The sequence below is a fragment of the Prorops nasuta genome, unplaced genomic scaffold (genome assembly GCF_024137725.1).
Source record: "Prorops nasuta isolate Cenicafe-Biocafe unplaced genomic scaffold, Cenicafe_Pnas_1.2 PNAS00017, whole genome shotgun sequence".
Classification (NCBI taxonomy): Eukaryota; Metazoa; Arthropoda; class Insecta; order Hymenoptera; family Bethylidae; genus Prorops; species Prorops nasuta.
The window spans coordinates 4,546,805-4,574,415 of NW_027116814.1; the positions used below are offsets into that span (position 1 = coordinate 4,546,805).

General features: G+C 44.9%; 1 protein-coding gene across 2 annotated transcripts in view; it reads left to right on the top strand.

Moving 5' to 3' along the window:
- Positions 1 to 27,611, top strand: part of Imp (IGF-II mRNA-binding protein) — a 68,324-nt gene that overhangs the window by 26,754 nt on the left and 13,959 nt on the right. Inside the window, exon 1 of one of the 2 annotated variants that reach the window (XM_066737496.1) lies at positions 1,700 to 1,830. The exons of the other annotated variant lie outside the window; for it this stretch is intronic. Within the exon in view, the coding sequence (XP_066593593.1) occupies positions 1,745 to 1,830 (86 nt within the window). The 5' untranslated portion in view covers positions 1,700 to 1,744. Of the gene's footprint in view, positions 1 to 1,699; positions 1,831 to 27,611 lie in introns of those variants that run through there. 2 annotated transcript variants of the gene reach the window in all.

Consider the following 27,611-nt stretch of genomic DNA (forward strand, 5'->3'; position numbering starts at 1 on the left):
TTGTCCTTTTCAACGGCTCACGCATCCCTCGAACCATTCCTCTCCAAAACACTGTCACACGTACACCACACACAAGTCCCCTTGCCAAAAACACCTTCGCCGAGACTCGCTTTCTCTCATTCGCCGGGGGAGAAAACGGAGGAAAAAACGAAGAAAGGAATCTCGTTCGAAGCTTTTCCTCCTGGCCGTGCGCGTCGATAGAGGCTCTGAGAGAGGGAGAGTAGCCGCGTTCAAGAAGGCTTTTCAGCAAGGTATTCAAAAGTGACGTCTCCTCTGTAAACCTAAAAAACAACGACCAAAACAAACACACTCGGAACAAAACAAGTCTCGTCCTACTCGCTCTTTGTGCTCGCTGCAACAAAATAACTCGACGGGATTTCCTAGGAAAATTTGTGATTCTCCGGAAGACGCTGAAGAAGAAGACTCGGTCAAACGAGAGAGAGAGAGAGAGAGAGAGAGAGATACATCCACGTGTGTGCTCAAAGAGGAAGCATCTTTATAGAGAGAGAGAGAGAGAAAGAGAGGGGACTCTGACACAGAGCAGGCACTCGAAATTCGGATCGGTGTCGACCAATAAAATTCGAGCGTTGGGTACGCGCGTTTGAACCGAAGGAGAGCGAGCGAGAGAGCGAGAGTCGGTCGACGTGGAGAGAGGGAAGAAGAAGAGAAGAGGCGAGGAGGCGGAGGAGGAGCGGTAGTTGAAAGGCAAAAGGCGAGGCAAGCTGTGTGTTATAGCAAGGCGAGGAAAGTTGTCGAAGCAGTTCCACCCGCGCGCGCGCGCGCGACTTTTCCTCACGTTCGCTCGTTTCCTCGGCTATTCCGGCTTGCTCGAGGAGAGAGAGAAGACCTCTCGCTCCGTGTGCGCTGCGCCCTCTCTCTCGCACGCTCCGCGTACTCGCTTCGTCGCTCGCGCGGTTTACCAATTTTCGTCTCGACAAATCGCGCCTCTCCCCGTGTGTACATACAAGTGAGTGTTCAGTGTGTGAGTGTGCGCGCGTGTTTTCTCTATTTTGCACTTGTCGCGCGCTCCCTCGAAAGCACGCTTTCTCTTTTTCCCTGGAGTAGCTTGGCTCGCACGCGAGGAGGGTGGAACGGAACCACAGAGAGAGAGAGAGAGAGAGAGAGGAACAGTGGTAGTAGTAGGAGCACAGTATTCGTAGGAGAGGGAGAAGGTGGCCCGCTAGTCGAGAGAGAGAAAAGAGACACGCGCGAGAGGCAAAGGAATCCTCTTTGGTGCGAGAAGGAAGGAAGAGTGGCCAAAAGAGAGAGAGAGAGAGAGAGAGAGAGAGAGAGAAGGAGGGTATTGGACGGTGACCGAGAGCAGAAGCACACAGTGTCGTCGTGTGTTTGCCGACGTGCGGGCCCCACTACGTCCTATTTTCCTTTTTTTTTTCCACTCTTCTCTACTCACCGAATTTTACGTTCGCGCGTGAGAGCCAGTGTTAGTGCCAGTGCGGTCGGCGCTTGCTCACGGCGGAACATCCGTTTTCGCTAGACTTATTATTATTATTATTATTTTATATATATATATATATATATATAACTCGCGAAAAAATCTATTTTCCTCCCGTGTGTACGTTTCTCTCATACGTATATAGTTTTATATGTAGATATATATTATACACAAATATATATATATATATATATATATATATCGAGAAAAATCTGGAAAAAGAGAAAAGTGCGCGCGTAGGTGGATCGAAACTCGCAGTGCGAAAAAGAAAAAAGCAAAGAGTTTTAAATCATGTCTCTGGATAAATACACCGAGGGCATGCTGCAGAAGGAGATGGAGCGACTCGAAGTCGAGGAGAAGAATGGCGAAGGCTCGAGGTAAACGAACTTTGAACAATTGCCTTTTAAAGCAACTGGACGCTTTTTTCTCTCCCTGCCGCTCGCGCGCACCGCTATATCGCCGACTTTCCCTCTCCTCCCAATTTTTTCCTCGATTTTGCGCGACCCAGTCACGCACGCGCTCCTCTTCAAGGTCCTTCCTTCCTTCCCTTCCTTCCTTCCTATCGCGCTACGCCGCGTTCGCCAATTCCAACGACTCTCGCTCCGTATTATCGGTTCAAGGTCACGCTCCTTGTTTATAACCTCCGAGGACTGCGAGCGATCGCAACAACGCTCGCGACCGTTTCGTGTACTCGCTAATGTTCTCCATATACAGACGCAGTTTTCGTAGAATTTCGAATATTAACGGATCTTTTTCTCCTCCATTATACTCGTTACGTATTGATTACAATGGATTTTAAGGATGAATCGCGTCAGTTTTTTGCCGCAATTCGTCGCACATTTTCCTCATTTTCCAACTTCACCTTCGCTAGCTCCTCCCCCAAATTGTATCACAACCGTTTACGCCCCTCCCCCCCTGATCCGCCTCGAGACCAATTCGCCCGATAATTACGTAACGAGCAAAGCCGTACATTTTAATATCTTTCCACGTGTTCGTCGAGTGCTGCTGCCCACATTACGGAAACTTCGAGAATCTTTTTTCTTATCGTGAATAAATAGCGGCCTTCGCTCGCACGTTCCCACTTTTTCTCGTACTCAGCTTTTTCTCCAATTTATTTCCAATTTCCGAAAATATTCCGTGGGTCCTCGGCGATTCTCGTGCAACGTCTCAGGCGTCCTCCACGCACAAATTTCATTATATATATATATATATGCTTGAGTAGCAATCGATAATTGCTCGAACGTAGTTGGGAACGCGTCGAAACGACGTCGAGAGAGAAAAGTTTAGGCTCCTCCCCCTTTTCTCATCTCATCGGAGAGTGCCGCAAGTGATGCGTGCAAGTTTTAGCCCCGACACTGAAAACTCTGCTCGACCAAACGCGCAACTTCCGGTGCGATACACGCGTGTTATCGTGGATGTGACGTATGCAGCACGCGAGCACCTTTCGGGAGATTCTGCCTCATCCACGCGTGTCGTCATCAACGCAGAATATCTCACGACCGTTCGCATATATAGAATTTGCTTAATAAAATCCTACGTCCATTTTTAATTCAACGCTGTGCTCCTCTTCCGCTTTATCTTTGCTTTGTTCAGGATTTCGTCTCTCTTCTATCTTCGATGCGCGGAAATCATCGTTCAGGAATGTTCACCTTTCCCGCTCGAAAATATCTCAACTCCTCCCCCCCCCCTCACTCTTTTTTTTCAGTCTTCACTCGATTCCCTTCCTTATCGCTCTGTCTTTGTCGCGACGACAAAGATTCTTCGTTCCCCAAAAAAATCCTCCTTTTTTGTCTAATCTTTCGAGCCAACCGAAATTCGTCGAATATTTTCTAGAGTCATCAACCTCGCGCAAGCTAATCGGATTGATAAGAAAATCGAATTACGCGTTTGTGGTGTACATAGGCTTATACTCCAGTGTGGATGAGTCGAGGTTCTTTCTTAATGAGATATTTGGCTGGATCAACAGTTTTCTTTATCTTCTTGTGGGACTAGAATGTGAATTTTTCTACCGGTTTGTACATTATTTGGTGTTACAGGAGGGGAAGATTCTAGGAACACAAAATTTTCAGAGACACTGTTGTTGTTGTTGTTGATTATTAGAAACACAAGGAGGATAATTTGACTGGATCAACAATTTTCTTTATCTCCTCGTGAAAGTAGAACGAATTTCTCTACGAGTTTATACATTCGTTGAGCATAATGAGAGAACATTTCTGAGACACCGTTTGTTGTTGTTGTTGCCGATTATTAGAAACGCACGAAGGATTCGTTTCTCGGATAGATCGAGTTTCATAATCGCGAGCAGAGCCGAAAATAGAGACAGCGGTCCCGAAAGAGAGAGAGAGAGAGAGTTATATGCGGGTAATAAAAATAACACGGAAAAAATAGACCATATTTGTACGCTGCTTTCCTTCCCGTACGTTTCCACGAAAATATTACCAAGATTTATAAGAAGAGTCGTGATTCTTTCGCGCCCATTAAGCGATATCTCGCTTTTTCAAACTCTCCAAAAGCCACAGTTTTATGCCCATTTTCCCTCGCTTTCCACTCGCATTTTCACGGATTTTCCGCCTCATAGTTCAGACAGCTGTACACTCGGCATCAAAGCATTTTATTTCGTCTATTCAAACCTGCCTTTTTCCTTCTCTGAAATCTCTCCGACCAATATAAACATTTCTCTCAAAATATTTCCAAGTATTTTTGTATCTCGTATATCGGAAAACTCAGTTTTCCGATTTTCCAAGAATTTTCCTGAATTTTCATTTTTTTCCACGTGTACTCTTCGTGGAATTTTTGAATTTCACGACGAGAAACCAAGCGTGGTGTTACAGATTCGGTATTGGAAATTGTGTGCGTGCGTGCGTAGAGGCGCGCGCGCAAGCTTCGTTGTACACGTGGCTCTATCTTCTGATGAAAATCCGTACCGAGCCTTTTCCACGTCGGTAACGTAGCTCCTCCTATTATTGGAAAATTTCGCTTTCTACCAACCAAGTTTCTCTCGCGAAATCGCAGCAGTCTTTCAAATCGATCGACTATGATTCCTCTGCTTTAATTACGTTACAATCTATTCCTTTAATTCGGACGATAATTTACTAAATATTTTAGTAATTTTACCGAAAATATCCCACGTTTCCAGAATTCGTAATTCTGTCAAATATATGATTTTCCTCTAGTGATATAGACTTAAATATATCAGCCCTGTTAACCAATTTTCTTCCGAAATTACTTCCACCTCTCAATCTCGCAAAGTTCATCGTTTGATTGAATAAATATCGAAGAGAAAACTTGGTTTCTATACAAATTCAAATTATTCCTTCCAGTGATACAAATTTAAACAAATCAACCACGTTCGACCAATTTATTTCCCGAAGAAAATTAAAAGTAAAATTCTCAGTCTCGAAAAGTTCTTTCTTCGAATGAATAAAACAATCACACACACATACACACATTAAAATCAACCCAGGCTCTTAAAAAAAACCATAAATTCAGCAACAAAAAACAAAAACCAAGAATACTTTATTATTATTATTTTTCAATGCAAAGAAATAATAGCGAGGGTTGCCGAAAAAAAACACGAGGCCGTAAAAATGGCGTTTGCTCAACGAGGAGGGATGGAATGATCCGCCATTTTCAAATCAATCCCTCTCATCTCATTTGCATGCACGTTCGTACCAGTTCACCCTAAGCCACTGATGATGGATCCCTGTATGTGTGTGTGTGTGTGTGTGTGTGTGTGTGTGTGTGTGTGTGTGTGCTTCACGTTGCGTATCTAATAAACACGTACATGTATGCGTGCACCTATAAGCACACACACAACAAAGTTATCCCCAAAAAAGCAGAATTCTCAACCAAATTAATTTCATTGAATTACTAAGAGTTTAAACAAACGAAAAAATGCAAGAATCTTCAAGTTGGAACAAAGAAGAAAAGATATAAATTTGGTTCTTTGAGTCTCTCGTAAGTTTTCTAAACGCGTACAGAAATAGAAAGTGATACGTTGGAGTTTTATCAGACTCGCCTCGTGTCATATCCTTGCAGTTCGTATAACGAAGGACCGTCGTGCGTTAAACTCGCGATAATCGTGGAATTTTCATCGCTCAGCTTCTCCAAGTTCCTTGCACTTGCTTTATCTTATCCCTGTCGCGAGAATCGCTCAAGGCTAACTGAATTATAATTTCTTTCACTGAAGATTCTCTCTCCCTCTCTCTCTCTCTTTTGTGTCATCGATCAATCTCGATTATCTCTACTGTATAATATATATATAGTCGCTTATTTCATTGAGCTCGACGAAAGAATTTGGTCAACGACAGATTTAAAATTAGTACCTTGTATACACACACACACACATATATATATATATATATATATATATAGTGTATATTCATGCATAGTCGATTCATCGATTCTCGAAATGTTCTTATTTTTGAGCCACTCGAGTGGCTTCTATTCGTAGTATATTAAAGGGAGAGGGTGGGGGGGGGGGGGGGGGGGTAAGTTAATAGTAAAAAAAATGATAAAAAATATAGAGGTCCAGCCTCGTCACTACGATTATCGTCACCGAATTTGCTTTGCTCAGCTTTTTGCAAGTTCTTTGCACTTGCTTTGTCTCTGTTCCTCCTTAGGAAGATACAAGGACACGCGTGTCTTCCGTTTGCCATTGTCGACTCTGCGGGCTTCAGATTCGTTCCAAGAATTCTTAGCTGGAACGCCGAAGAATCTTCCAGCTGTTGGCAGCATTAATTCTCTCTCTTATCGCTTCTCAATGAAATCTTCGGAAATAAAAAAACTAGATGAGTTTTTTTTTGCGATGCTCCAAATTCTTCGACTTTACTCACTTGTTTTTTATTTCGTCGATTATACTGTGTTTTGATTGGTTTTTTGTTCTTCTTCGTGGTAATCGAACGGAATCAGTATTGATTTCTCGAGATCTCGTCTTTGCAAGAAGCACACTCGCTTATTATTGGTGTAACGCGATCGAGCCACTGTCCGGCCGGTCGTTGTTATTTATTCAGCAGTCTAGTGTTCCACTTTGAGCATTCTGCGGCATTCTGTAAAATGTTCATTTGGAGCAAGTGGAAAAAGCAGTTTTATTATTATCGTTGTAACTCGTGTGATCTCTTTAATACGTTTTTAAACTGTGTCTCTTATTACACGTTTTTTTAGGATTTTTTCACGATTCGATGAAAATTGTGAATACTTCATCATAATTTAATATAGTGTGTAGTGTAATGTAGCAGGAGGAAAATTTTGTAACGTCCACTTGGAGCAATTGGAAAAATCAGAGTTTTCTCACCATTGCAGCTCTTCCTCATACGATCTTTTTAATATTTTCCCACAATGTCCTCTACGCGTTTATCAGGAAAACTTTTCACGAATCAATAAAAATTGCAAATACACACCTAATTAAAATTTAATACAGTGTACATTATAGCATAGCAAAAGGACCACCTTAAAGACTCGCACGCGGTATATTAATTTTCAAATTTAATGATTAATGACGTTCCGTAATGACGATCGCTTTAATTACACGGATGACTTGTAATTCGCACTTTCCTATCATCTTTTCCCTCTCTCAAAATCAGCAAATGTAAACAAAAATCAGACGTTTGTTAAATTAAAAATATTGAGATTTTGTTTTCCATTGTATCGAGTGCTCTTCATGAACGATTATATCACACGATACGAGTCTTCGGGTTTGGCTAACGTTTGCAAGCTCGTGGAATCCATCAACCGCATCCAATGCGTTTAATTAATTCCGTGCAGCACCGGTGGCAGCGTCTCGCCATTTTGTTTACCCCCCCCCCCCCCCCTCCCCACCGTATTCTCTCCACACTCTGGACTGGTGCCACGCCGCTAAATAGTCTCGTTTGGTCTGCGACGCGTCGCGCATTCATCGCTCCCGAAAATTCGATTAAAGCCCTTTGTCCCGTGGGAGAGACGCGGGAATTCCTGGATCCGCCCACGCCACGCTCTTTTAAGACGCGCTTTTTTTTTGCCTTTTAACAATCGTTCCATTTAAACGCGTCCAGCCAATACGTTATTAATTCACGCTTACCGTTATTGTTACGTGCCTCATTTTCCTGCCGTTAATTAAATCCCTCCCCCCCCCCTTTACACATATATGTTATATATACACAGAACACGTTTCAACAATAGAAAATCGTTCGTTTCGCAAACTTGGCTCGAAAGTTGATTCGCCGATGACAAACAAAAAATATAAATATTTGTAAAGAAAATTCAGGCGACCTTGAACAAAAAAAGAAAATAGACATTATAAGTAGACAAATTTTTTGCAATATTAATAGGGAGGAAGAGGGTGAATAATAATAATATGGAAGAAATTTTGAACAAGTGTTTTTGCATCTGCGTGGGTGGTGGATGTTGGAAAATCGCGGGAGAGTAGAGACGAAGAGAACCAGCAGGAATTTTTCCGCAAAGGCGCCTCTGCAAAGTTATATATATATACATATATATATATTCCCCTTTCTCATCCCCTCCCACTGACCAACCTAGGAACCTGATCAATACCGCGAAAGGTGCGTAAATCTCTCAACGCGAATGCTTCCCGATCGATCGCTCGATCTTTCGCCCATCCATTTCCGGTCCAAGAGTCTCAAGGTCACCCAGAAAGGCGTCAATTTCGCGCGCTCCCCGTTGCGAGAAATCCCGAAGAATCCAATTGTATATACGTACATATATATATACACACACACACTTACGTATAAATAGAAGATACGGGAAATCGAGTTGATCGCGGAATTTTCGTTTCTGCCAGCGAAGGCTAATGACTTTGAGGGGGGGGGGGGGGGGTGGCGTTTGGGTTTTTGCGCCAGGTAGCCGAACCCCTCGCGTCCCGCGGCGGCCGAGCGACGAAACGGTCGGGCGGCGAACAAACGGACGAGGGTATAAAGGAGGAGGAGGAGGAGGAGGGGGGAGGGGGGTGGCAGGGCAAAGCGGCGGCAAACACGTGTATGATATATGTCAAGTCTCCGCTCGAAGCTGCTCCTCGGGACCGCTCGACTTCCAGGAAATACAGAGCTCTGCGGTCAAATTATTTATGGCGATGCGAAATTAAAGAGTTTCGCCCTGCTTGAGATAGAGAGGGGAGGGGGGGGGGGGAGAGGAGGTCTGTCGATGCCGACGACGCTCTCCTCTCTTCCTGCTGGCTCCGGCTTCCTCGTCCTTGGATCTCCCGAGAAACAAATGCAAACGGTGCCGAAACTCTCGGCCTTTACCGAGAAAACCAAACGTCTTTCCCTCTTCGCTTCGATCGTTACCTCATTAGAGTAAACGAAGCCGCCAATTAATACTCCGGACCGATCCATCCCCCCCCCCCCCCCCCCCCCTCTAACTATGAGCACCTTTCGCCGGACTCTGTCGAACGAGCTAAATACCGATTCGCAGGAAACTCCTTTATTCCTTTGTTGTACTTTTGTGTAAGGATCCTGAGGATTTTAAGACGCTTATCCTTGTTTGAGCTTTTCATTTATCGTGTACTGGTTTATTCGAATTTTTCGATGATGTACAGTGGGATTTTTACTATATATGCTTGTTATTTTTCAAAGTCGTTGTTGTAGGTTTACAGAGATCCTGAGGATTTTAAAACGTTTATCCTTGTTTGCGCTTTACAATATTTTTCATTTATTCTTTATTGGTTTATTTGATTTTTTCATTTATTCTTCGTTGTGGTTTATTCTAATTTTTTTAATGATGTACAGTGGGATTTTTACTATAAATACTTGTTATCTTTAAAAGTCGTTGGTATAGGTTTCCCGTCAGTCCGACCGAGTGTATCGTCCTCCGATTTACCCTAGAATTATATCAGGATCGTCGATGTTGTCGCGATTCAACCGTGCCAGGCTAATTGTATTAAGCGCCTTTCAGACGACTGATATATGGCCGTGCATATTATGAAATAGCCAACAACGAGACACGATAGAAAGTTAACTTCACCCCCCCCCCCTCCATTCTTCCACAGACTTTGTCCACTTCTCTCTCTCTCTTTCATCATTTCATAATTCCACTCGTCACACGCGAATTCCTAAACTCCACAAAACTTTTCTCTAACTCTGCCACACTTTGTCGATTTTACCACCAATTTCGCTACTTCGCCACTAAACAACTCGATTAACAACTCGTGTATCTTTAAATTGGAATCATCATTTATCCATCATCATCTCCTAAACTTCGTGACCTTGAGATTTCCATCAGATTCCTCCATCTTGTACATTTTTTTTAATTTCTCCTTGAAAAAGTTCACGACGTAATTAAAGGATAAAATTGTACATGTATACGTATATATAGCATATATATAAATATGTGTGTGTGTGTGTGTTTGGTAAAGGCGAAAAAGAGCGGTGATGATAGGGCCCGTTGGCACGTAACGAGAAAGATGGGAAGGAAAGATTGAAAGAAAATTGGATTGGCTTAATCGGTATTCTAGATATATGTATATATATATATATATATATACATGTTTGGTGCTGAAAAGAACACACCGTTTTGCTGCCTAACGGCACATTCCGGAGACGTTCACTCTTGACCCACATTTCTACTGGATATCATTAATAAGATAATAACGAGCGAGATTGGTGAATCGTCGATCGACGACCAAACAAGACTCGATCCTCCTCGTCTTCCTATTGGCGAACGCACCGAGCATGAAAATTCTCTTTCACCAACATTTCCCCAAAGAAAATCGCTCATCTTCAACAATCCTAAAACCCTCTCGACGATCTCCCCTGTAAGAAATTTTTTAGAAAACTTGCAGATTTTTAATAATCTATTCACTTTAAATTATTGCTAATCATCTTCATCCTCGTAATAACATGAAAATCCAACGAATGACGAATTTTCATCCCGAGACTGATCAAACGGTCGATGTCATTTAAGGGGTTTTCGAAGCTTCGACTTTTCAAATACACACACACACACATATATATATATATATATATATGGAAGTTTGGTTCGCAGGAAGGTTTTCACCGAAAGCGAGATTTTAGGGGATGAAATAAATTGATGTTGAGGCGGAAACGCGATAAGGGTGTGTATCTGCCGTGGGGGAGAGTTGGAGGGGGGGGGGGTGTAGAGAAATTTTGGGAAAAAGGACCGCGAGGTGAGGTGGTACGAATGACGAGGCTGGTTTCCGTTATCAGCCGGCCGCGCGTAATCACTTTGGTACTAGGAACTTTCGTAGTCTCGCCGAATCGATCCGTCCGCGCTCGGTTCCGTTCCGGCGAACCGCCAACCACCCTCTTTTTTGCTCCCCCCCCCCCTCCATCCCCTTCCGCCAACTCTCGTCGCTAATCCGATGCACGCAGCCATTAACACCCCCCCCCCCCCCCTCTCCTCTTTCCCGTCGAATCTCAAAGCACAATGACAACACTGCCGTCCAGGAAAAACCCTAAAAACAATTGAAAAACGAGGAAACTCGAAAATTTCTCCACCTAACCTCCATTCTCTATTTCTGTTTCAGGTAAACTACGCTTTTTTGGATCGCTCTCTCTTCCGATCTTCGCAATGATCCAATCCGTCGATTATCCAATTTTTTGTTCTTTCGCTCAGTTTTTATTGTTATTATTTTTTTTAATTTTTTTGAAAAAAACTTTGTACACTATGTTGCTTTCGATTTTGTCATTTTTTTTGGCAATTTTAATCAATAATCGACGCATGAAATCATTGGGTGATTTCGAAACACAGGCATCAATATTTTTCAACGTTTCGGTGAGTCTTTGGCTTTTCTGTTGGCGAGAAACGTTTATGCGGAAGGAGCGACGAGTTTTTCTCGAAAATTGCGTGAATTTGGTGAATCGTGCAGTGATTGGACGAGACACTGTGTATGTGCGTGTGTAAGTTGGCCGGTCGAGTTTTATGATTCGTTAGAGTTTTGGCCAGGTGTAAGGACGCGATTCGGGGAACGGTGGGTTAAATGAGACGGAATCCATTAATTGGTCGCGAAACGCACGAGGCAAGTAGGCGAGGAACGGCGAAGAGTAGCAACAGCAGCTTTTATTTCAAAGCGAGTCCAGTCGTTTATAGTTTAGGCAATGAGCCGGTGTGCAGCCGCTTCCCACCTGTCGCGCCATTTTGATAGTCGCTATGCTAGTCGATTTCGAATTCTCTCACGAGAGAGAGAGAGAGAGAGAGAGAGAGAGAGACGTAATTTCTACACAGGCTGATCCGTTAGAGACAAACGTGCAGAGTCTAATTTATTTTACTTTTGTTGCCAACCCAATCGAGATGAACTCTTCCTATAATGTATATATATATGTTGGCAGAGGAATTTCTATTTATAGAAGACGAGCAATCTCCTTCGCTTTGCACAGGTATTATTGTTTCTTTTCGCGAAGCTTCTGATCAATCGTCCAGGTTCTCCTTTCATCCCATACATTTTCAAAGGTAATCTCGTGTATCGATCCAATTATGCAAATTACAGAGGAAAGTTTGAATGAAGCAATTTTCCGTAGTTTGTCAAACGGATTATTATTGTTGCTCGTGGAGTGGAAGAAAGGGAAAGATTGTGGAAAGTTTGGTTTTGATGTTGTTGAGACGAACATTGTTGGATCGATTCGTGAGTTGTTGGGAAATAGAAGGTTTTTGTGATAAACTTGACTTAATTCTGGTCAATTGTTCAAGTTGGCTTTTTATCTTGTACGCTTCCTCGGTGATCTTGCATATTGATTTAGTTTTGTAAATTATAGAGGAAATTTTGAATGAAGCAATTTTCCAGAGTTTGACAAATGGATTGTTATTGTTGCTAGTGGTTTAGGAAAATGTAGTTTTAGTATTGTTGTTGAGATGAACTTTATTGGATCTAAAGACGAGTTGTTAAAAAATAGAGAGAAAGAAGGCATTTAATAAATACAACTTAATTCTGATCAATCTGCAACTTTGTAAATTACAGAGAAAACTTTCAGGCAATTTTTCATAGTTTGTCAAACGGATTATTATTGTTGCTAGTGGTATGGAAAAATTATTTCGCGTGTAGTTGTTGACGCGAACATTGTTGGATCTACAAACCAATTATTGAAAAGAGAGAGAGAGAGAGAGAGAGAGAGAAAGATGAAGAAGGTATTTGATATAAACGCAATAAGGGTGGAAAGGAAGGTTGGGATAGCTGGGCATAGCCAGACTGAAAATCGATAGAGGTCTGGCAGAGCGTGGGAAAGATGGAAAGTAAGAGGAAAAGGGGAAAAATAAGGGTGGCTTTGGAGCAACGTTGCTTTCTCGCGTTGGCCTTGAAATTTCGCTTTCGGTTTGCCCCTACCACTCGTGTCGGGCCAACTTGGACGCCGACGCCGACGCCCGACGCCCGACGCTGCCATCGGCGTCGTGGCTCCGCTCGTTCGATGAAAATGGGCGCGCGAGGATGAAGAAGGGCGGTGGCCGCTTGGCTCCTGCTCTTCCTCCCTCATCCTCCTCCCGGAGGAGGGTGGAAAAATGCCAGTAGTCGTAACGTAGCGATGGGCCTCCCTATGCACTCCACAGTAGAAAACCCCAAAATTAAGCAGACGCGTCGAAACAATAAAATGCAACAATTTCCACAAAGTGCTCGACCTTTAAAGACAAAAAATACGAAAGAAAGGAAACCATCGACGAAACTGAAAAACACATAAGAGAGTGGAGCTGGGAAAGAAACGTCGGATGAAAAAAGGTGGGGATATGCAACGACGCGGTAAAAATAATAATAATAATATACAACTAAGTGGAAAAACAAAGGAATGCTCGGCGCAGAAATAAAGTAAAGAGATGTTACGTGGGAAGAAAAATGGAGGATAATCGAATGGGGTATAAAGAAACGGAGAGGGAAGGGTGGATGTTGGAGCAGAAAGTGGTAGCAGGGAAAAAGTGGGAGCACACGCGGGGGTAAAAACGTTGGGGATGAAAAAATGGTAGGTGGACTTGTAAAAGGAGAACATTGCGAGTGATTAGCAATAAACTATAAAGGGAGGTATGGGTTGGAAAGAGGGGAGGTGTTCCAAGGGAAAAGTAGGGAGGGGGGAGGGGGGAGGGGGGTTGAAGGTTGATGAGGAAAACTAGCACGACGCCGACGCCAAGGCCGTCGGGACGCCAGCGGTGTTCCCGAGCAGGGATCGTCCTCGGTTGTGAGCGAAGGGGTGAAATAGGAGTTCGTGGAGAACTAGTTGGAGGGGGGGGGGTGGATGTCGGAGGGAGCCACGCGCCACTGAGAGGGTCGTTCATCCCTGGGTCAAGGTTACCCTTCTCATCTCGCCTCGTCTCGTCTCGTCTCTCGCCGAGCTCCGCTCTCTCGCAACTGCAATTTCACGCTGATAACACATTCTTCCTCCCCACCACCCCCCCCCCCCCCACCCTCCACCCAGAAGCACTCTTTATCTCCTAATTAAATCCCAGAAAAAAGCACGTAGCAATCCTTCGTTCAATCTCCTTGACACCATTTACCATTTCATTCTTCGAGGTGGAAAATTAAATTGTAATTTTTTTTTATTGTTTATAATTTTCTTTGTAGAGTCTATATATATGTGTGTGATAGGATCCGGTCAGCATCGAGCTGCGACTTGAAAAATGTTACTATGCTTCTTTGTACAGTCAGCCAGTTGGATATTACCTTCTTTCCTCTCTCTCTCTCTCTCTCTCTCTCTCTCTCTCTCTCTTTCATTTTCACGATCAATCATAAGAAGTGCACTTTGGTCCGATAAATTACATCACTTCTTTATGTGTGTGTGTGAGAACTAGCCCCTCGATCAATCCCTCATTTCCTGGAGTACCCGCGATATCTAAAATCCTTGCCACTTTGGGTCAAGTTTAAAATCTCCCACAAAATTACTTTTGGTTTCAAATCGACAAATTTCCCTAAATCGAAACAGATTTTGCAACGTTTATAAATAAATACAACACACGCAAGAATTAAAAAGCTGAAGAACGAGACTCTAGAAATAACAAAGTGGCAAAGTTATTTCGTCCCTCATGAATATTTGATCGGTGATATTTCAGCGATTTCGTGGGGCAGGAAGAAGGAAAATGCACGAGAGTTGAACGCGTGCATAATCGTCGCTGCGAGATGCACGCGTTCTTAACTCCAAACACACGCGCACATACATGCACACAGTAGCCTAGCGAGGGGTGGTCGAGGTTTTCCGTAATAAGAGGGTGCGACGTTGCACATGAGAAACACAGGGGAGGGAGGGGGGGGGGGGGAGAGAGTGATAAATAAGAGAAAGGAGAGAGTTTATAGCGAGCAAGAGGGCTCTTCCTTCCGTGGATTCGCGAATTATGCATCCCGAGCGAAGTGAATGCATTGAAATTGATGGGAGACCGGAAGTGGAGCGGCGTCGCGACGCCGGTGCGTCGCCGAAATGTTTCTGCTCGTTACGGGACGATGAAACAAACGCTCGTTCGTTACACGTGTTTATTATTTTATTTTCCTTTCGCGTTCGCCGATATCGTCTCCTTTCACACACACATATGTATAGTACTGTAGATGCTGAAAGAAAAAACCGCTATGAGACGAAGCATCAATAAAACAATCTTATCCGACGCGAGCCCGCGAGCATCGAGCGTAGGTGGTCTTTGAACTTGACGCGAAAACGCGTTTTGTTTATGCGCCTCGCGCTATCGCGAGAATCGAGTTTCGTCCACGAGTTAAATGACACGGATACGAGCCCGAAGACGCGAACAATCACTTATTTTTCACCGTGCGTGCCCGCAGAGTTCTTGGCGTGTGTGAGTGGAGTATCGCTTTTTGCGCGTACGTGTGCGTGTCGTGTCTGGCGACGAAGGAAAATGGAAGCCGAGTGTGCAGAAATTCGTTCGAGTTTCGAGTTCGACCGTGAGGACACGCGCACTTGATATTTTGTCCTTTGAGTGCAGAGATACTTCCGAGAAGGGAGGAGGGGGGGGGGGTGGAGGTGCGTAGAAAAACCGGGGGTCGTCGAGCGAAATCGTTATTGCCTTAAGTTGCTAATTGGCCTCGGCGGCGTTTCGGTGACTTATACTGAAAAGTGTGTGTGTGTGTGTGTGTGTGGCGCGCACACACGCGTGTACCAATAGAGATCCCTCGTATCGCAACCTCCCACACCCTACCCACCCTTGCACTTCCGCGGTGCCCATTGTCGAGTCAGACCCTCTGGCGTTGAAAAAAATTCGCGATGCACACACACCAACCGAGCTGCCAATCGCTGTACGTACGAGGAATAACTGAGCGAAAATCGAGGACTCTGCCGTGCCTCCACGAGGAGGGTAAACTTTTCGAGGGTTCTGCGATCGGTTAGAAAGGAAAACAAGCGATTTATATTCGATATTGTTGCTGAATTTCTTCGAAAATATCGTTCGCATGTTGGGAGTCGAGGGTGAAGAAGGTTTTCGTCATTAATGATTTTGTGTTTTGGCGATGATTCGATGACATTGATCGAGTAGCAACAAACATCAATTTGAAGTTTGCAAGAATTCAGCGATCGATTATAAATTGGAAGACTCGATTCGAGCTCGACGCTGTTGCTGAATATCCCCAAAAATATCATTTGGATAACAAAAAAAGAATACACGGCTCTTGATCATCGATCAATTCACGTTTCGATGATGATTCTACAAAATTACTCGAGTAGCAACAAACAAATCGATCTAAAATTTACAATAATTCAGCAATCGATAAAAAAACGAGAAGACTCGGTCCGAACTCGACGCTGTTGCTGAATATCACTGAACAAAAAAATACCTCTACCGTTAGAATCCAGTTAAAGGAAGTCTGGCCAGAATTCCACATGGAGGAGAGAACGCGATTAAATTCACCCCTTGAAAAAATCCACCGAGAAAGGATCCCGCGAGTGCGTGGCAACGGAATTTGAGCAACGGAATTTGAGGGGGGGGGGGATGCACGCGGGGGTGGAAGAAAAATAATCGACGGATTCGCGCGCGGGTCCGAGGGAGAGTTTCGGCAGATATTTTAAGAGATATAGAAGCGAATTTGAAGAGCCTGGAGAGGGGTGCCGAACAATCAAAAGAGAGAAACCAAGAGGAGGAGGGGGGAGGAACGGTCGGAGATGAAAGCGAGAAGAGTCAAGAAAGGGTAGAATTAAATTCCCCCGTACACGCGAGTTTACCCCCATTGTTTTCCCTCGGCGAGCGAGAGAACGGCTGCTAAAACTCAACGAGACCCTCCTCCAGTTTTTCCTTTTTATCCCGCAACTTCATTCCCGCTCGTCCTTTTTTCACCCTGCGCTACGCCGGTCACGTGACGAGCGCTCACGAGAATGGGGAGGGGGGGGGGGGGGGACCACGATTTTCACCTGCCAAAATTTGTCCGGGCCGCACGATCCTCGCTCGGCCCGCCTCTTATCTCGGCCCGTACAGGCCACTTTACAAGCGTTATCGAGGTTCCAGCGACATTTATTGAGGATACAACGTAATCGCGTCAAAATTTAAACGTTAAGCCCGCGTTCGGGCTGCTGGCGTTGCACGTTCGTCGCTTAATCGACCGGCCAAGATCGAGCAGCGCGTGTACTACCAGTCGTTATGCTAATTAGACCGGAGATAAGCACTCGCTAAATTATTGCTTGCCTTCGATTCCAATTTAATTGGGCCCAAATTGAAGCGAGCCAAGCTTTATCGCTCGTCGTTGCTTCTTCCAGCGTCCGCATCCTGCGCGATCGTTGCCAACTCGAGGAATGTCTGCAGAGACGAGAAAGGGGGGGGGGGTGATATTTTTTTAACTGTTAATTTTGCGATTCCTCCAGCGAGTCTTGCTCGACTCATTCGGGGCCCCAGAGAGCACGAGTGGGGGGGGGGGGGGTATACGTGCACAAGGTGCTTGTTTTTCTCTCTAACACATGGCAAATCGCGTAGAGAAAGATTCTAAGCGTCCGTTTGGCGCGAGCAGCTGCTTCGACAGCTGTTATCTACACCGACGCATCGGAGGCAAACTTTACACCGGCCTTGCCGCTCTTTTTCCTTGATTTTTCGTCTGCCGCCGTGTGTACTCTCCTATTCGCGGTACTCGCGTGCGAGTCCGATCGGTGCAGGATTAGGTGGAGAACGGATGTTGCCGGATCGTGGGTTTTCTCGGTGCGATATTTTAAGCCCGTGGTTTGCCGAGCGTGGACGGAATTTTTGGGACAGCGTGAACGACGAGAGGATGCTTGCCAAAAATGCGACGCGCTCGAGGGTCGATCCACAAGTGTTTGGCTGGGCGTACGAGTAAAGTCATTTCCTCTCTCATCCCGCTACGCCGCTGTTGGTGCACAGCGGGGGGGGGGAGGGGTAGAGGGGGGGGGTGGCGGCTCGCGGGTATGCGAGTGTGCGCGGCGCACCGGCAGATTCGAAATATCGATTAATTAGAGCGAAATTCGCGCCGAAGGGAAAGCAGCGAGAGATAAAAATGCCGGCGAATCGTGCCAATTTAAAACGCCACCACCCCCACCACCCCCATTCACCGCTAGAAATCAAGCCGAAACTGCTAGAAACGCGCGCTCGCTTTTCAGCGTCGAATAACGCGTAGATCGGGCTCTGGATTAACCGCAGTCACGTGACACATTGATTTTTTTGCGCCTTCTAAATTGACAAGGGAGGAACACTGGAAGCGTGGATACATATATATAAATGTGTGTGTGTGTGTGTGTATAAATACGCGTATTTATCGGACACGTCGAGTCGAATACATTTTTCAGCAGAAGCACGAGAACCGTAAAGAGACTTTGTTTACAGTGGCAAGACCGAAATTGGAATAGGGGGGACGTTGGTTTTTGTTTACTTTCCCTCTCGTGGAATCCCAAGTGACAGGAAAGATTCCTCGAGTGGTTAAAAAAGCGTGCGCGTCGCAGCCTGCGAGAGTTAGCCTCGCCGCTCTCTCGGAGTCAAAACAATCTTTGCGCCAGTTGACTCTCGACAACCGTCGTCCGCAGCTCGTACGCGGAATCGACCACTACCAGTTTTTGCTCCTTCCTTCCTCGACATCCTCGGAGGCCGAGAGCCACCGGCTCGCGCGGCTGCACGTGGATATTATCGGTAATAAGCACGCGCGCGCTTAAAAACACCTGTTATTAAAACTTCTTCTCTCCAATCCCCCCCCCCCCTTCCCCTTTTCTTCAGAAAGAAAAACAACAACGAACCTAAAGTGTCCGGTAATTTGTAGCTACTTTACCCTCGCTATTTATTAGAATATCGCAAGTTTTTCCAAACTGTGCATTACTGCTCGAAGCAATAGGACGAAAAATATTTACACTTTGCCGCGTGTTTCTCGGAACTTCCAGCCCTGGAACGAACGATTATTCGCTCTGAAAAACTTGTATAAAATATAGAATTTAAACTCGGTACAAATTCAAGGCCTCGGATTTGATAATAAAATTGATAAGAGACTTGTAAACAAATGGCGAATAAGCGAGAAGAGATGGCTCGTGCATCTTCGGGCATCTTCGCGCTCGCTCGTTTCCAGCGATCCCTACTCCGCCACTCTCGTGTGCGCTTTGTCGACAAGCTCGTGCTCGCAGTTCACGCCGGGAGTCCAATCTGCGCGCTTCTTTCACGTGCTCGCTTTTTCAAGCTTTTTCAGTTACTTCCACGAGAAATTACCACTGCCATTCAGTCTCGATCCTTCTCCAGACGCAGTCAATCTCTCTCTCTCTCTCTCTCTCTCTCTCTCTCTCTCTCTCCATCCATCCATCCATCCATCCATCCTATCCAGTCCATCAAACCAATCATGTTCTTCCGAACTCGCATCGTTCTCAACGTGAAAAGTTTGTCGCGATAAAAATAATCCTTGTTTATTTACACTTTGCAACGAGCGTCACGAGTCACGTTGGCTAACGAAACTACGAATCATTCAAGCTGCTGCTGCGATACAGAACTGTCTCTGAAAAGTCGAACGTTATACAAAACTCAACGCAGCAGCTCGATTCAGCGAGTCGAGTTCCTCGAAGTCTTTCCTCGACCAAAACAATCTTCGCTCAGGGCTTTCGTGACCGAGCAGCTCTATGTAAACAAAACACTACACCCAAAGCTACGGATTCTCAACGAGTAACAACAGTGCTCCAGCGATCGAACCGTGTCTCTGTTCACAACTGCGTTTGCTTTGGACTGCAAAAAAAAAAGTGTAGAGAAAACATTGTTCTATTCCTTGAGAGGAGTGCCATCTGGTAGTTGAAAAGTCAACTTTCGTTGAGAAGCTCGTTAACGTACGCGCGCTGCGAGACACAGTCGGGAAGGTTCTCAAGTGAAAATTGACACTGTTAGTGGTGAACGGCTCTTGGAGATCTCTGCTGAACGTTCGATAGAGTCTGTGAAGTAAAAGCTGCATTATTCTCGTGGGAAGTGAGATATCGAAAAGGCTCGAGAAAACGGTAATAAAGGAGGAGGTTGAACTCTGTCCTACGCAGAGGAGCGAGTTGAATTATTGGGCCAGAGCAGATATATATATATATATATATATATATATATAAACGGAGAGAAATATCTACTGCGGATTCACGAGTCGAGTGTGAGTGCGTATAAGAGAGGCTTGTTTACATCCGTTTTCTTTGCGCTATCGCGCCATTCGAGAGTCTTCCCTCAAAACACAACACTCGTTTTGGGTCGAACAAAGAGCTCGCTGTGCACTCCACTCTTATCGTCTCGATCTTTATCTCCCTCGCTACGAGCGCCCGATAATTCCTTTTCAAGGTCATTCCCATTACTTCCGATTTCCATCGCGACTCAGCCTCAACTCCTCATTTACACGTCTCGCCACTTTTTCTCCCACACGAGTCCCGTGCACTAGCAGCCTTCTTCCTCTCAAACTTATCGCGATAAACACCCGTTAACGCTTATGTAGAGCATCGATATAGTTTTATCTGCCCACTTGGCGCGCACGCAACATTCCAATAAAACTATCTCGAAGGCTGTGCAAACAGTAAAGCAGAAGCGTCGCGCAGTATCGTCGGCCGTAAAAACAGAGTAAAAATGGCAAACGGCACGACGAAGCAGCGTACGAGAAACTCGGCGACGCTTGGAAAGTTGGATACGTCGCGCGCTGATTTTTCTTTATCGCCGGGAAATGCCGGAAAACTCGTCGAGCGCTGCCCGTCGACTCCTAACGTCCTTTCGCTCGTTGTCCTTCGCGCAGCGCGCTAAAAATCGCCTTTCCGATGTATCGGCGCCCCTAGCCGGGATTCGGGTCAGTGTTTCGAGTTTCGCAATGGTCGCTCGGATGACTGTGTTATTTCGCGCTCGCGCGAGCAACTTCACCGCGCTTTTCTTTCCCTCTGACTCCCCCCCCCCCCCTCCAATATGTATATATGCACCTCTCTACGACATACATCACACTCTCCGCACCTCCAATAGACCCACGAGAGTCGATCCACGAAATTCTCGAAAAAAGTCTGGCTTGTTCCGTAGCGTCGTAAAAATCTCATCGCGCTACTCGGCTCCGAAGCGACGCGCATTATCGTTCGGCAATTTAACGGAACGACGCGAAAACGCGCGTGGCGCACACGTCGTTCCGAGCGCCGTGCACAGTGATTCAGCATAATCTCGCCTAACGCACAGTCTCTCTCTCTCTCTCTCTCTCGCACCAGTTGCCTTCCCCCCGTCTTTTCCATCGCTCCACATTTTCCAATAGCTCGAGTCACGCGACCAAAACAAATCGTAACGCGACCCCGAGTTGTTTCTCTCCGATTCCGCGTAGTCGCCTCGAGAGGATTTTAGGGGAATCCGGCGATCTCTCGCGTCTCGCCATTTCTCGGTATTATTTGTTTACATCGCGAGTCACCTCGACTCGTTTTCAAAACATTGCTCGCCTTTCGTTACTCGAGTACCGAAACAAATTCGGTATCCTCGCCGTACAATCGTCGAATATTTCAAAATCCTTCGGAACAACGGCGAGGGGGGGGGGGGATACTTTCCTCGCAAATCCCCCCCCCCCCCCCCCCCCCACATCGAGAAACGTCAATGTGGAGCGCGCGGCAAGAAAAGCTACTCGCTATAATTCGTCGTTCAGAAATATCTCGAGCTCGTCCGTGGCCGGATCGTTATTGCGAATTTCGCCATCCTAGAATAACCATTTCGGAGTGGAGGGGGGGGGGGGGGGGGTACAGAGAGAAAGAGAAAAGCAGGAGATCAGCCGTCGCTCGTGGCAACGTGTTCGATGCTTCTTAAGAATTCTCCAAATTGGATAATAACGATTCTGTTCGTTCGAAACGAGTCTTCCTCCATTTTGATCAATTCGAATTCCGAGAAGAGTCGTCTCGCTCCGACGTTGATATGCAGAGTGCGGTCCCGTGCGGTTGGCAGGATGCTCGTTGCGACTGCGAATGTGTGGGAAATCCCTCGGAGTGTCTCGGCCGCGTTGAACGAAATTTTATCTCGTTTTTTTTTTTTTTAACCAACTTCGGACTTTGGAGAGCAGCGAGCAACCACCGAGGCTCGACTCTGACCTTTATTTCGCGGTCGCGCACCAAAGCTCCTCTCGAAAGATTTTCGTCGTTGCGTTGTTTTTTTTCTCGCAGTGGGGGGGGGGGGGGGGGGGTTGTACGTATATTCGGCTATTACGTCATAGCACGCGTGCATACGCTGTAAAGGCGGTAAAGCAAATTGGCCATGATTCGACGCGTTCGCTCTCAAGTTGAATCATCCAATTTTCTTTACCCCCCCCCCCCCCCCCGCCTCCTTTCTCTTTGTCTCGCGTCGAGTCCTTCGCTCCCGCACGGAGTGTCAATAATTATATATATATATATATATATATATACTAGATTTTTTTCATCTCACGCACGTTGCTATTGGTCCGCTTCGCAATTATTTATTTATAATTCGACGACCCCGAGAGAGAGGGACGCCGCGCACCGGTGCTAACGAATTTTTCAAAGTCCCAATTAGAGCGAGACTCATCACGAAACGCATTTGTTAATTGCCAGGGCGAAACGTCGTGCGTAAGTCACGCGATAAGATTGAGAGATTAGGGGGGGGAGGGGGGAGTTTTCGTTCGGGTCAGTGTTTCGTCTGGCCCGAGGCCCGTACACACACGAAGCACGCGAATAAAAGCGCCGAAATTTCAAGGAAAATCTATACTCGACGATTTACGAGGCCACCGCAGCGATGTCTAAGTTTAGAATCGAGCAACGTCGTTAGGGAAATTGCGCTGCTGCTGGACTCTCCGTGTCTCGCCGCGGGAAAGGATTGCTTAAGAGAGAAAGGCTGATGTATCGATGCAAAAGCTAAATTACGAGAGAGAGAGAGAGGAGAGAGAGAGAGAGAGAGAGAGAGAGAGAGAGAGAGGATTTTTTCAGCTCCCGAAGGAGTGGAACGAGCGCTCCTGCCCGATATCGACGCACGTTTTTCTTATCGCGCGTTAGAAGAGCGATAGTTTGGTCAAACCTATGGCGATTATCTTATCTGATCCAGTCGTCACGCGGATCGTTGGTAACTTTACGCTTGCAACCACGATTATGTCCACTTGGATTATGAATTTATCTAAAATAATGCAAAAGACGATTTCTTGTTTAATTATTTTTTTAACAAAGTTATAAATATTGTGGGTTTTTTTTTTAATTATTTAATATTTGTTTTGGGCGTGAATTTATAGAAATTTATAACGAAGAGAAAACGTAATTTTTTTGTTTATATATAAAAAAATGGTAATTTCATAGTTTTAATAAAGAGAATTTCTCCAAAATTTAACTCGTTAAATTTTCTGATTTATAATTTTTGGGTACCAAATTTAAAAATTAGTAATAATTGTGGTTTTGCGGTTGAGATTATTTTTTTTCGCACGGTGCGCTTGTATATATCTGTATATACACTTTTTCGCCTTGATGCAAGTGTATTAGTGTGGAGAAATCGAAGTTTCTTGATATCCACAAAGCTAATTAACCGTTTGACTGCTGAGGAGCGCTATCGCGCTTTTCTTGTAAATGCGAAGTTTCTGTAAACAATTGGTATTTTTTAATTTTTGTTGTTGCAATGCAATACAAGTGAGTTTATTGCACGAAAAGTGTTTTACATAATTTCCCATACACACGCAATTAGTGCCAAAGTTTTGGCATATGTCCGAAAAAATACGTCAGCAACCAAACGGTTAAGAATCGATAGAAAAAAGAGTCCAGTAGTAAGTTTTACGTAATTTTCAACTCTTATCTCGCACCTCCCGTGTACTCGACCAGCAAATTTCTGCAAATCTCGCTAGAATTTAGTCATCGGAATGCGGGTTATCGTCTTGTGATCTACCAATTAAGCAACAATTGCGAATTCTACAATCTCCGCTTTGCTGCTCATTATATATACACAAACGAAAATAAAGGACGATCCATACTTTTCTCGAATATTAATTTATAAACTGGTGTCGAAGGTAAATAATTCTATATATATATATAGCAATGGAGAACCTTTCCCATGATCAAACTCGAATTCCCTATCGATAAAATTTCTTGGAATAAAATTAAAATTCGCAAATGTGTGTGTGTGTGTGTGTGTTTGAAATGGTCGTCGATGGAGTTTTAAAGATACGTCGCGAACACACGTCGGTTTATATTCATAACGAGGCCAACCGTCTATCGTCCGTCGCAATGGATTAATTCTCCTATATATATATATATATGTATGTATGTATGTATAATTTTGCATTTTTCTCAATTTTCCGCTTTTAGTCTCATGCATTACAAATGCGATTTAAATCCGTGGAAAATCGCCAGTTAAATGGAAAAGTATCACGGGAGGTTTTTCCAGGAGGAAAATTTTCTCCATTCTGTGAAAAGCGCTGATACAAACAAAGTGTGTGTACGTGCGAAATTGCGGAAAATCTTTTTGGAAATCTTTTGGCAAAACGAACGAAAGGAGCGAAATGAACGAGAGTGGCAGACACGGTAGTGATTAATTGGCAGGAACGAGGCTCGGGTCAAAGGTCACACTAAATGGAGAAAATGGCGATTAACTGGCCGAATCGCCAATAGCATTCGTCGCTTTCTCACGGAAGTGCGGGAAAAACGAGAGTGGTAAGAGTAACTCGAGCCAGACACGCGGAGATAAAGCTACTAAAACGCTCGTTTTGTCCGTCGACGACGACGCAGCCAACAACGCGATTGATTGTCCGCAATAACGGAGCCATCGACCCAATAATCTCGTTCCAATTTTTGCATAGAGATACGTTGATAGCACCCCGAGTCCCTTGTACACTCTACCAAAACCAAACATCTCTATTTACGCGACATTTTCATCGGAAAATTAAAATTTTCCTTTTTCTTGCTCGGAAAATTATATTCGACGAGACTCGATTTTCTTTCTATTTTTTTTCATAATTTTCCACGTTTCATCGTCTGCCGTTGGCTCTTCGAGAACGAGCCGGAGAGACCTGGGTAAAAAGAGTGGTGGAATTTTAGGTTTACGAGGTGGGGGGGGGGGGGGGAATGTATTTTTTCTTCGAGTCGCGCCTGAGTTTGTCGGCTTCCTCGCGTGGCTAATATTTCCAGTGGTGAGTCACATTTCCAATACGCCCACTGCGTACCAATTGCCATCGGTCGCTGACATCGCTCGTCAAGCCATCCAGCTTACGCTTTCACGAACCTCCTCGTGGAATCGATAAAACTTCATCTTCCCACCGTACCGACGCCGCGAACCCCCCCCCCCCCCCCCCCCCCACCCTCTTCTACTCCACTTACTCGCATTACACTCGGCACGTGGCATTCTTCGTTCATTGATACATCGCCTCCCCCCCCCCCTCCTCCACTTGATCACTCTCATTAACTTAAATGTATACCCGATTACGCCCTCCCCCCCCCTTCCCGTTCAACCGATTTCCTCCTTCCAAATCCACCGGAATGTATATTTTCGAGTAGATAATACCCGCTAAGGGCAGACCAGTCATTCCTCGCATTTGAAATTCTCTTACCACTTTGCGCTTGCTCCCACAGCACAAAGAGGCATAGCATGCAGCGTTAGCCACAAAGCTTCGTCGTAAATTATCGAGGACGCTGAATGGGAACCGAAAAATAAAGATTATTACGTACATGTGTATATATATGTATATAGTATATAGGACTCGGAGAGATAAACGTCGACGTACACACTGTATACGAGCAGCAATTTACTTGACGACCGATCTTTTCTGTCCTACTAAGTCTTATCGATCCACTCAATTGTACTTTATTCGAGTTTACTCGAGCATTCCAACTTTTGTTATTCTCCACAATTTAATGAAAAACTGTACACACTTGGAGCATTCATAACAATCGTTGTTTTTGTTTCGTGAAATTCCACGTAAAAACCGTGCCTCGATTCCGAGACTGCTCGGGCAACAATGTTGCTGGAATTTTCTCGGAAAGAAACGGAGGGTAAACAAAGTTGTTTACCCAGCGTTCCTTCGCTGCTTCTCGCAGTGTCGCGCGTCACATTCTCTCGGGCTTTTACCACTGCGCGAGACGGCGGACGAGCCAGCGACTCCCGAGCCAAACGTCTCTTTCTACTCGTCGCTAGACGCGCACGCAACTCGATCGAACCCAACGCGAAGCAACAAACGAGACGGGGAACGAGTCTCGCTCGCGTTAATTTCGCCAAAGTCACGTTGCGCGTGCCTCGCAGCGAGGGATCAATCGCGAGCTCGATTCGAGAACGGTCGACGGTCTCGCGTGCTGGAATACGAGCGTCGATGGAAAATGTTGGAAAATGCCTTATCGGGGAGGTGGGGGAAATTCGTAGGAATAAAAATCAAAAGAAGCTCGCGCATTGTCGTGTCATGCTATATATATGTGTGTATAGGTACTACAGATACGTTGGGAGAGTTCCAGTTGATGGTAAACGAGGGGGAAAGAGAACTGGGGGGGGGGGGAGGTAAAGCGATAGAAATGGTGTCCCTATAGTGTACTTTTGATGCATGTCAATATTAACAACGCAACCTTATCTATGCCACTGCTGATAGCCTACAGTTGTGTCAATTCTATATATTTCAGCCTTTCTATATTACTCTCAGCTCTGTCTTCCTTTTTCTTCCTTCGTAATACACACTACTGCACCACGTTTCTCGCTCACTCGTATATTTCCAAGCCTGTTTGAAATATGCGATTAGATAGTTGATTGGATTTTTTTCTCTTTTTTAATTCTATATATATGTGTGAATAAATGTGCGGGATTAAAGTCTTAATTAATGACGAGTTTTGTAAAAATGCATAAAAATTGAATCTAGTTTTTTTGTTGTAATTCTTTGGGGGTGGGATTATTATGGTTATTTTCGAGAAATTAGTTTGTTATAAAAGTGGAGAGCGGTTGTAATTAGTGGAAAGCGGATGTGGTTGGATGTAAAGCTTATCGAGCTTGCAAGTCGGTATAGGAATTATCGGAGAGTAATGGCGGTTAATCAGGAGAAGTTGCAGCGTGCAAATGCACTTTTTGCACAACACCTATACGCTTCACTTTCCCTTTTTTAAATCGATTTTGGCATCGCTCGCTCGTAAAGCGTCGCCGACAACGACGACCACCGCGATTATTTCTCAACTTCCCAGTGACGTACACGTTTAATCCTCAGCCCCGTGCTTTATTCGTTTAAGAAAAAATGCGATTTTTTTTTTATTTTTCACCAAAAATCTCTCTCCCGCGTCTTTAAAGATTAATCAAACATTATTTTTTTTTCAACAATCGAAAACTTTTTAAATCGGAGAATGTGGAGTGGTGCGCGTGGAACCACAAAAGGGGTGCGAGTCTATTTAAATATTCTGCGTCGTAAATAAGCCGAGTTGCAGGCGAGACCGGGGAGACAATTACGTTCAGATTTTTGGAGCCCTTGAATTTCTAGAGCGAGTGGTGGGGGTGAACAGGGTGCATCGAGGGTGCAACGGCTCGTTAAAAAAAGGGAAGAAACTGCCCGAAAACAAGACCCATCTTAAGCAACATCAAAAGCGCTTCCACGGGGGTGAACCGCCACTCGCGTCCACCCCTGAAACGTCTAGCTAAACCCCTCCCCCTCCATTTAACTCTCTCTCCCTTTTGTTTTTCTATCTCTCCCATCAACTCTCTCTCTCTCTCTCTCTCTCTCTCTCTAATACAGGTAAATTTGAATTTTCCTTTGATAACCTTACCAAACGACGCTAATTAAACACAAGTTTTTAAATAAAAAATATACGCTCAAAATTTATAATAAAAAAACCTATGGAGCCTTTTAAAACTGGCAACGAGTCATTGCAGAAAAAATGCTGATGTTAGCGTGTGTTTTGGTGGAGTGCCAGTGTGTGCGAGG